We start from the raw sequence: 12146 nt of genomic DNA, 5'->3' as shown, positions 1-12146 counted from the left end.
GCTGAGTATGTGTTCCATATGTGTTTGATCCAATGACCGGGGTAGTAATGTGAAGCGCTTAGAGGCATTGTGCATGAAGCGCTATATAAGAGCGACATATTATTATTATTATTTTGCCAATCCTTCCAACATGGTACATAAAATAGTGTGAAATGCTGTTTCAAATTTGTTTAGCAGAGGTTGCAAGACAACAGAAACATATATTACAGCTTTGACTTTTGTAAAAGTTAAACAAATGTATATGTTCCCAAACCAAAGACTAATTACAAAAAAAAAAAGAAGTATCTCATATCGTGGTGCTATCGAATGGAATAAATTAAGCCCTGATGTTCAGTCTTCTACCAATTTAACTATTTTCAGAAACCACATTTGTACTTATAATTAATGAAACCAAAGTTTAATAGTATGAACATTGTATAAATCCCTATTTGATATAATGATAATGATAATAATTTCATAATGAAAAACAGCATTGTATTTGTTGATTTGTGCTTCGTGAATAAATAAAGTTTTTTATTTTTATACTGTAAAACCTCAAATTGAAGCCCAGTGGGCTTACTCTTGAGGTGAAGCCCATTTCAAATTGAAGCCCCCCCCCCCCTATTTATTTTGCAAAATTAGCCTTGAAAACAAGCCCATGGGCTTCTTTTCGATATAGTACAGTATATATGGATATTAAAAAAAAACGAAATAAATTGAAAACAAGATTGGTTTATACATAGTTTATGTGATTTAATGTCAGTTAAATACACTTCATGATACAGATGGATGCCACAATGTCTGTATTTATTGTTTTATAGTACAAATTCACAAAATTAACAGCACTCATTTTCAAAAGAAGCCCCCCCACTCTTTACTTTGCAAAAAGTAGGGTCGAAAAGAAGGCCATCTAAAGTTCGCAAAAACAAAAGGAACAGCTCAGGGCTTTAATTTGAGGTTTTACAGTACATTTTTAGCTTTATTTGGTTAATTCTCAGGTAGGTTCATATTGTCAATGCTTTTTATCTTTTTAGTAATGATTCAATGCCACTTGTGTTTTTTTAATATTTTTTTTGTATTATGTTGGTTTGAATGTACTGAGTAAATATGTAAGTAACACTTAAGTGTTTACTGTAGTTATGAGGAATTGAGGACAGGAGTACTAGACTGTAAGATGGTGAGAATTAGTGCTGTTAACTTGCCAATTAATGTAATAGATTAAAATCAAACTAAAGATTCTAATATTGCAAATACAATAGCCTCTAAAAAATATTACCATTACCATTACTGTGTGAAGTCTTCTTGCTTTACTTGTAGTTTATGTTCCCAGCAGCATGGCTGACGGTGTTCAATGTTGTCACAGTCCTGTTTATGATCCCCTTGATGGAGCGCATCGTCTACCCTTACCTTGATCGTCGAGGGTGGCACATCTCCCTCCTTAAGCGCATCAACATTGGAATGGTTTTCGTCATGTTAGCAGTTATTTGTGCCGGAGTCTTAGAAAAATATCGTCTGCAAAGGTTACGTGTTAGAGGGCCATGGCTGCAGACGATTGGCACAACGCAGTACTATGCTGCTGATATGTGGATTTTTTGGCAGATACCCCAGTATACATTAATTGGTATTAGTGAAGTCTTTGCAAGTGTGGCAGGTAAGTGTTATACAGTCTTACTGTTACAAATTTTTACCTCGATTAATTGCCTTTTAGGGTTACTGCAGAAACAAATTATTTAAATTCAGTTGCTACATTGCATTTTGAAACACTTTAACAAACAAAAAAACATGAAAAATAATGATTATATTTCCAAAAGTTGCACTATGGCTAAAAGAGCACCCACGGAGCACCTCCTTCCCCCAGCACACCCAATTTATCAATCGATCATGCATGACCTCAGGTAGTTTTGTTATTCTACCTTTTATAATAAGCTTAGTAGTAAAAAATTCGTGAATTTTTTGTATTTTTGAAAGATATTTGTTTATTTTTCTCTGTTTTTCTTTGTTTTGCAGGTCTTGAGTTTGCCTACTCGCAGGCTCCTAAGTCCATGCACAGCCTCATAATGGGCCTCTTCTACTTTTCAGGAGGTTTAGGAAACATTTTTGGAGAACTTCTTTACTCTTTTACAAATGAAGTGTTTAATTGGAAATCCACAAAAGACACAGCCAATATTAACTATGCAAAATTATCATATTATTTTTTCCTTCTGGCTGGAATTCAGTTCCTCACTATAGTGATTTTTAGTCTTGTGTCTCGAGCGTATGAAGCAAAAGAAAAGAAAGAGAAGCAAGGACCTATTGCCATCCAACGGAGTGTCACACCACCAATGGATTAGGCTTTCTGCCAACATCTGGCATACATCATATTTACCAGAGGAGTGGTTGCTTTACTGTGATGGCAGTAAATACAGAAGAGGCATCAGGCTCTACAGGTTTAAATGCAAATAGAATTTCTATCTTCCAAATGGCATCAATCTTGTGAAAGCACTGTATATGGGGGAAAAGGGGAGGGGTAAAGATAGATATAGGAGAATAATACATAACTCGCAGCGTAATTGTGTTGAATTGTGTATAACAGTGGTCCATGACTACTAGGCCGCTGTAGACGCTTATAGTAACTTTGTGTTTACATTCCACAACAACAGGGGCTGAAATGAATCGTAGCGTCGGTGTAACCCCTACTTGTCCGAAAAATGGAATGAGTTCTTTAAAGTGCACACCAGATGTGTTGGACCTCCATTTTAAGGCTTGGTTTTACCATCTAAACCCTGAGCAAGAAGTGGCTCGAACCTGCACCGATGCGCCTTACAATAATACACCATGAGACGATTTAGAATTTATCTCTCTTCATACTTATATATACAGTATATATATATAATTTTGTGTTTAGTAATAATTAATATTTAAAAATGTATCATTGGAATTTTCTGTTTATCTAGATCACTTTCTTGTAAATAATGTATTTTTTAAATTTAGAAAAGGATGCTATTTCAACTAAAATGCATTGCGATATTCTGCAAAATTTAGTGAAGGCAATATTTTTTTGTATGTTTTCTGTTTTTTAATAGGTAAAATAGTATCTTTGACCTAGCATGTAAAAGATTAAAATAACACAGTGTATTATTTTTTTCTATTATAATACAATTTTTCTATTAATTTTTCTCATTCAAAGTGAATAATCTAGCAGTTTCTGACTCTATACAATATTTAGAGTGTGAAGGAAACACCCTAATTAAGCTATTTTTAAAATATAGCATCTATCTTGAATAATAATAATAAAAAAAAGAACAAAACAAAATAATTTACTATTCAAATTGTTTACATAATTTGTATATATACAAATATTATATATATTATTATATTATATATTCTTTAAAATCCACTTAGGCTGCAAGGGGAAAAAGTGCATCCTGTGGGACCACATGAGGCCTTCCAGCCAATTATTATTCCCACATTTTTAGGCGCATGGGTCAATGGTTTGCAATAGCTATATTAATTACTGTCTTATATATTACTTATTACCCTCAATTATAAAATATAAGTGGAACATATTATCTTCATTGATTAACAGACGCATTTGTATATTTAATTTTCTGCTAGTAATTTTAAAAACTTATTGGTTTGATTTTAAATGAGAAATTTGAAGTTAAATGGTTCATACTTTCTCTCAGATTTACCACTGTACTATTCCTTAAGAAAATATTGAATTGATATTCTTACATGAATAATTTAATGGGTTCGTATTGTAATTTTGAACTGAATTACTATAAAAAAAATTTTTAGCAGGTTCTGTTGGAAATTGGCCCAGTATCCTATAAGATCTAAGAGGCTTAGGTCTTCATTTACGTAAAGGGCCAGTGCGTCGTAACTATTTAAGTGTTTAAATTTAAAGTATATCAGTAGATAATCATTTTTAAAACTTTCCCTTACTTAAGGATTTAATAAACCTTCAAATATAAAAAATTAATATACATAATTGATTTTGATCAAATGCTTTATTTGATAATGCAAACAAAAATTTTAAAATTATTTTTGATAATGTTTATGTTCGTAATGTTGTATGCATTTTCCATGTACAGTTAATTTGTGTAAAGAAGGAATTATTAGAATATAATTTAATCATGAAATAAAATTATTTAGCTAAACATTAAAAAATATGTTTTGTTTTCTTATTTATAATCTTTGATTAAGAGTTTTCCACAATCATGTATGTTTTTAATCAACTATTCCTTTCGCAGTTAATGTAGCATCAGTAAACATGGTAAATACATATCCGAGAGTTGGAAAGACTCAAGAATTATTTCAGCATTATTTGTTTTTTTTTTTCTTTTCTGTTGTTGTGGAGAGCGCATAGACGAATGTTACATGCACTACACAACTGCACAATTAATGACCAATTGACCAATTGACCATTCTCCCCGGGCTTCTCTCTGACCCCTGCATGCTGCTTATTAAGTAAACAAATACGGTACATAATTGTGTATATAAAAAAGTGAATACATTATAATACTGTATGTGTGTTGAAAATGTACTTTATGAAGTGGCTGATCCAGAGAAAAATATTATGGGTAGGGCATACGTCAATGTATTCCTGTTTCGTTGTTTAGAAATGCTTTAACATACGACACTGGTACATTGAAATTTAAATCAAAATTATATTATGTAGTGTGCTCCCCTCTTTCTCCTTTATTTTCCCTTCTCTTTCTGTTGTGGGGGAGGGGGTCCCGATTCTTTCTCCCCCCCCCCCGGATCCACCTCTGCTTTATGTCCAGTATTTATTATCTACAAGCTTCTATGGATAAACACAATGATTTAAAAAATAAATGCATGTAAATAAAAATGGTTGAATGTAGAAACTTGACGGTGATTATTACGAGATCGTGCTAAGAGCTTTTAAGAGTTAATCATCGACAATGAGGATGGCTTTCAATTGAATCTTGTCCAGGCGAGATTTAACAAAAGATTAGAAGAAAGAGCGCCATTTGAAAAAGCAGTTCGAGTTTGGGACGGCGGATCTGATCAAACTTATACCAAATCGTGCCAACACTGGTTCCCAGTGATGCTCTTTGCGTTTCTCATTTACCTCTGTGATTAAATCAAACACCTACCTACAGAACATATATCTCCGAGTTCCAGCCTACCAGGCACCCATTTATACATCTTGGTGGAGAGAACCATATATTATAAGTTGCGTGAAATTTTGAGAGGATTTTCCTCCTGAACTCATTGTTTAATGGTTGAAAGCATGAAGCACAACCGCTGCGCCAACTGCTTTCGTAATTATAATAATTAACAATCATGAAATTTCCAACTATAATAAGAGATAGCTAAGCTGTAGTTTTTTAAAGTTGTATTTATTCATCACTCTTATCAATAATAAACCTTTCCGCTAAGCCCCGGCCCTTGGATATTGTTGCTTAGATTTCACAAAACAGCAGCGTGATAACGCGTGTTTGTGGGACATTCCTGGCCCTGATTGGTCCGATGTTAAATTTGATTGACATTCCGGAAAGGTTCCTTTACATTTCAAGAGAATACTAATTTTATCTAACCAAATATCTAAATTTTTCAGAACGGTATGTTGAAATTTTCGTTTAAAAATAATGACCTTTCTACTTTTCAATTACTGTACTCTCAGCGATCCTACCTGTATATAGGCAAAAAATTCAATACCTTGTGGTATGCCCATATTTCGATATACCATGAGATAGTCATGTTTATATTAGCATAATATGGGAACATCACACAAATTTGTCACATGATTGTGTGCACAGAGCTTATTATCCAAAGTAAACTAGGCCATTAGAATGGATAATGGTTTAGGATTATAAGTACACAACCTTTTTCATGACATACATTTAATGGTTACAAACACAATGAATGACATGATATCAATGACCTTTAATATTTGACATTTCAAGTACTTAAAAAATGTATGATTGTGAAAGATATGTAGCCTACTGTTGTAAAATCTTGAAAACCTTTAATACATCAACTGAATTATTATATTGGTATTGTGGTATTAAAGATGCGCAAAGTATATGTGTAATGGTTATATTACATAAATTAAACTAATTACTATGGATGAGTATTATAAGTATACAAAATACTCTTCATGACCAAATGGTGAAAAACACAGTTAATGACATGAATGCTCCCATGACTAATTACAAGATTGTTGTAAAACCTTAAAAAAACCTTTTAAAAAATCAAACAAATATTAAATTGCTTAGGCGAGACCTTTTTTTTTGTTTAGCGAAACTGCTGCCCACCAATAATGATGAAATAGCATAAAAATAAAATTTTATTTTTAACCCGCTGCCAAAAGAAAATTTATCTTTTTTTTTTTATTACGCCTGCCGCTGCCTTGAAATCTCCAAAAATATGATATATAATTTCTTCCTAATTATATGAATTTAAAACATTTAACCATTTTATTTTAATTTTCTCCTTTTTGGATGTTTTGTTGCAAAACTATTTGCTAAATAAGAAAACAAAATATTATTTTTATTTCTTTTTTTACCCTCCTCTGACGATCTTTAAAAAATAAATTCGCGAAACAAGATATAAAAAAGTCTCGCCTTATTTAAATAGAATCACCCAATTTATAGCTTTCAATTTTTGATGTAATTTAAAGTTATGAATAATGTTAAGTAATTTACTACTATCACATTACTAATTTTATTTACACTTCACAAATAAAACCTCAAGGTATAATAGGCCTCTTCACTGTGACTTCAAAAATACATTTCTATATATACAGTATATGAAATTGTTCATTGTAAATGAAGTTGATCGTAAAAGTTCCAATGAGACACAGATCGGAATATTCAGTGTTTGCATTTACTGATTTTTTTACTACAAACCCTGAATGCACTGTCAGCTAGGGTTTATGCAATGAGTATAGAAATGGTATGTGTCTGCTAATTGTCAAGAAAGTGTCAATTAGCAGTATAGGCCTAGAAAGTTATAATATATAATAGTTCGAAGTTACTGAACATGATACAGTACATATCTCAGTAGGCCCTATCGTCGAAAAAAGTGTGTATAAAAGTAGCTCTTAAAAAGTTCAGTGTCTTGGCAGCGGACAGTTAGTGAATAGTATCAAAAACAGTTCCCTTTTATCTCAGTGCTCTATAATAGTATCATTCCAGCATTTATGAATCAAAGGAAATCTTAATTTACTTCAAATTATTATTACTATATCAATTCAATTGTATGTAGGCCTATACAAATTATATATACATATGTGGTCATATTGGTTCACGTGTGTTCAAATAGTAAACAGAATAATGATGCGAAGACGCTGAGTTAGACAATTTATTCATGAATATTTTTAGACTAAATCGATAATATGACCCTCTTATTTGCACAATGTTTTCCATCAACACAAATTACTATAAAATCTATATTTTTCATTATGCACATTTTATGAACTCAGATTTTTTTTTATGGTAATGCTATTTTACTGACATATTCTCCTGACTGCTTAAACTTGTGGATTTCATTTGGTCAAACTTTCAGTGCAAAGAAGAGACTAACAACTTCAGACATTTTTACATCAGTTCTTGAATGAAACGTCTTCTACATCTGTCAAATTAAATCAAAGCTTATTAGATGGTCCAGAATATTAGAATAACAGTACAGAATAGACTACACAGAAATATAAATAATAATTAGAAAAACAGTCATAAAATGGAATAGATTAACTTGTTTGAATAGAATCCTTTTTTGCTCAAAATCTCAATATCTGTACTGCATAACAAAAGAAATTTACTTTATTAAAAAACTAATATAATACCCCAAAGTAAACCAGAAAATAGAAAGCAACGATAACACAAAAATGTAGAAAATGTTGCTCATTTGTAATGGGATTGCTAAACAAAAAACTATATGGTAAAACAAATGATATCAGAAACAAAACTGACTAACAAGAAAAGACAACAAATTTAAAATGGGTAAATCTACGACAAGTATGAAGGCTAAAAAGTGAAATAAAAGAAATAAAAATTAAAGCCAGGCTCCGGAGGAAAAACATATTTTATGTGCTGTACAACTGAATTTTTAAGACTTTAAACGAAAATCAGTTGTACAACATATGAACATTTTTTTTTCTTGACATTGAAAAGGTAAAAGCCTTAAATAATACTGCATGAATTAGCAGGGCCCAGGTATGAGAAGCAAAAGTATCGTAATATTAACACAATTCTTTTTTCCAATCATAAATGACATAATTAACAATCAGTACCATCAAAGTGTTAAGATTAAAATATAGAATGTTTTTCCATGATCTGGAAACAATATCATTGTGTTCATAATACGTAATAAACATTGCCACTAAATGGTTGCCGTTTGCACATAAAAATACCTTTAGTGTCTTTGGCTCTGTGAGAATGTTTCTTTGAAGTGTGGTCTTCCAAAGTCGATGGCATTTTGAATGCACCACTGCCCATCATTGATCCTACTGATGAAAAATAATTTCTTATTTTTACTTTGTTTATGTATTTAGGCACAACACATGTACCAAGGATTGTTAATAACGAATATATTTGTGTCCTACTTGTAGGTGACAATCTCTTTCACACGACAAACGTAGACACACAAAGCTTTTACACAAACTATGCCTATATCTCAATATGATGTTTAGGGAGGGAAGTTGTTTTGCTCGTGAGAAAAAACAAAATCCACAATACTGACAGGAATGGAATCGAAGGACACTGGGACCGGAAGGCAAGCATTTTATCTACTCATATCCTTGTATATATGTAAAAAATCGCTCTTTTGATGGTTCTTGCTACTGATTTTCAGTAATTAAGGATGACTGCTGTGCTCATTTACTGTATATTTTATAATATACCGGTAATACCCCAAAGTAAACCAGAAAATAGAGGGCAATGATAACACAAAAATGTAGCAAATGTTGCTCATTTGTAATGGGATTGCTAAACAAAAAACTATATGGTAAAACAAATGATATCAGAAACAAAACTGACTAACAAGAAAAGACAACAAATCTAAAATGGGTAAACCTGCGACAAGTATGAAGGCTAAAAAGTGAAATAAAAATTAAATCCAGGCTCCGGAGGAAAAACATATTTTATATGCTGTACAACTGATTTTTTACGACTTTAAACGAAAATCAGTTGTACAACATATGAAAATTGTTTTTTCTTGACATTGAAAAAGTAAAAGCCTTAAATAATACTGCATGAATTAGCAGGGCCCAGGTATGAGAAGCAAAAGTATCGTAATATTAACACAATTCTTTTTTCCAATCATAAATGACATAATTAACAATCAGTACCATCAAAGTGTTAAGATTAAAATATAGAATGTTTTTCCATGATCTGGAAACAATATCATTGTGTTCATAATACGTAATAAACATTGCCACTAAATGGTTGCCGTTTGCACATAAAAATACCTTTAGTGTCTTTGGCTCTGCGAGAATGTTTCTTTGAAGTGTGGTCTTCCAAAGTCGATGGCATTTTGAATGTACTGCTCATTGGTGATCCTACTGATGAAAAATAATTTCTTATTTTTACTTTGTTTATGTATTTAGGCACAACACATGTACCAAGGATTGTTAATAGCGAATATATTTGTGTCCTACTTGTAGGTGACAATCTCTTTCACACGACAAACGTAGACACACAAAGCTTTTACACAAACTATGCCTATATCTCAATATGATGTTTAGGGAGGGAAGTTGTTTTGTTCGTGAGAAAAAACAAAATCCACAATACTGACTGACAGGAATGGAATCGAAGGACCCTGGGACCGGAAGGCAAGCATTTTATCTACTCATATCCTTGTATATATGTAAAAAATCGCGCTTTTTCATTTGATGGTTCTTGCTACTGATTTTCAGTAATTAAGGATGACTGCTGTGCTCATTTACTATATATTTTATAATATACCGGTAATACCCCAAAGTAAACCAGAAAATAGAGGGCAATGATAACACAAAAATGTAGCAAATGTTGCTCATTTGTAATGGGATTGCTAAGCAAAAAACTATATGGAAAAACAAATGATATCAGAAACAAAACTGACTAACAAGAAAAGACAACAAATCTAAAATGGGTAAACCTACGACAAGTATGAAGGCTAAAAATTAAAATAAAAGAAATAAAAATTAAAGCCAGGCTCCGGAGGAAAAACATATTTTATATGCTGTACAACTGATTTTTTACGACTTTAAACGAAAATCAGTTGTACAACATATGAAAATTGTTTTTTCTTGACATTGAAAAAGTAAAAGCCTTAAATAATACTGCATGAATTAGCAGGGCCCAGGTATGAGAAGCAAAAGTATCGTAATATTAACACATTTCTTTTTTCCAATCATAAATGACATAATTAACAATCAGTACCATCAAAGTGTTAAGATTAAAATATAGAATGTTTTTCCATGATCTGGAAACAATATCATTGTGTTCATAATACGTAATAAACATTGCCACTAAATGGTTGCCGTTTGCACATAAAAAATGCCTTTAGTGTCTTTGGCTCTGTGAGAATGTTTCTTTGAAGTGTGGTCTTCCAAAGTCGATAGAATTTTCAATGTACGTCTGGCAATTATTGGTCCTACTGATGAAAAATAATTTCTTATTTTTACTTTTGTTTATGTATTTAGGCACAACACATGTACCAAGGATTGTTAATAGCGAATATATTTGTGTCCTACTTGAGGTGACAATCTCTTTCACACGACAAACGTAGACACACAAAGCTTTTACACAAACTATGCCTATATCTCAATATGATGTTTACTGAGGGAAGTTGTTTTGTTCGTGAGAAAAAACAAAATCCACAATACTGACAGGAATGGAATCGAAGGACCCTGGGACCGGAAGGCAAGCATTTTATCTACTCATATCCTTGTATATATGGGAAAAAAATCGCTCTTTTCGTTTGATGTTTCTTGCTACTGATTTTCAGTAATTAAGGATGACTGCTGTGCTCATTTACTGTATATTGTATAATATAATACCCCAAAGTAAACTAGAAAATAGAGGGCAATGATAACACAAAAATGTAGCAAATGCTGCTCATTTGTAATGGGATTGCTAAACAAAAAACTACATGGTAAAACAAATGATATCAGAGACATAACTGACTGACAAAAAAAGACAACAAATCTAAAATGCGTAAACCCATGACAAGTATGAAGGCTAAAAAGTGAAATTTAAAATAAAATAAATAAAGTAAAAATTAAAGCCAGACTTCAGAGGAAAAACATTATATGCATACTGTATTTTACCAAAAACTGGAGAAGGAACGGTGAATGATTTACATATTTTTGAATATTTAAACTGGGGGAAAGAGGGCGAAACCCCTTGCTCTCCTAATTCCCATGATTTTCGTCAAATATCGTATACTTGTTGTGTCTTAGAAAACATTAGTTGTACAACATACGAAAACTTTTCCTGACATTAAAAAGTAAAAGCCTTAAATAATACTGCATGAATTAGAAGGGCCCAGGTATGAGAAGCAAACAGTACCAAAATATTAAAACAATAATTTTTTTTTCAATAAATGGCATAATTAACAATCAGTACCATCACGTAAAAGAGTCAAGATTAAAATACAGAACGTTTTTCTATGGTCTATCATTGTGTTCATAATAATAAAAATTGTCACTAAATGTTTGCAATTTACACATAAAAATACCTCTCCTGTATGTTCTTTGAATCATATGCATCAGTGAAGTGTTTTCTTCTAATTCAGAATCCGTGCCTTAAAAAAAATAAAGATTTTATTGAAATAGGTAGGTTTAACGTCAACTGACGTTTAACTTCAGATCGTACTGCAACCATAACATCCAATTACCCTTACCAATTTAAGAGATAATCGTGAATTAGAGCTTTTATAGCATCATGATCGTACTGATGAATAATAATTTCTTATAAATATTGTTCCCTATTGGACTTTATGGGTTTTTACTTTATTCACTTATTTATTTAGGCTCACAGCACATGTACCAAGGATTGTTAATAGCAAATATATCAGGGTCTTACACAGCTTTACACAAACTAAATCTCAATATGATGTTTAGGGAATGGAGAAAAAAATCCCGAACACTGACGGAAATTGCATTGAAATTGCATTGAAATTCCATTGAAATTCCATTGAAACCAGGACAGGCTGGATTGTCTTTGTGTAAAAAA

At 31.9% G+C, this 12146-nt stretch overlaps 1 protein-coding gene across 1 annotated transcript in view; it reads left to right on the top strand.

The window, feature by feature from the left end:
• The window catches only part of LOC117118418 (solute carrier family 15 member 4-like), a 10454-nt gene extending 7616 nt beyond the window's left edge, over positions 1-2838 (top strand). The window contains exons 5-6 of the mRNA XM_033263008.1: positions 1297-1630; positions 1987-2838. Of these exons, the coding sequence (XP_033118899.1) occupies positions 1297-1630; positions 1987-2309 (657 nt within the window). The 3' untranslated portion in view covers positions 2310-2838. The remainder of the gene's footprint in view (positions 1-1296; positions 1631-1986) is intronic.
• Positions 2839-12146: the final 9308 nt, after the last annotated feature.

Source organism: Anneissia japonica, unplaced genomic scaffold (assembly GCF_011630105.1).
Source record: "Anneissia japonica isolate Jap-2015-1 unplaced genomic scaffold, ASM1163010v1 scaffold695_len1296351_cov181, whole genome shotgun sequence".
In the NCBI taxonomy this organism is placed as follows: Eukaryota; Metazoa; Echinodermata; class Crinoidea; order Comatulida; family Comatulidae; genus Anneissia; species Anneissia japonica.
This window is presented reverse-complemented; position numbering and strand designations above follow the sequence as displayed.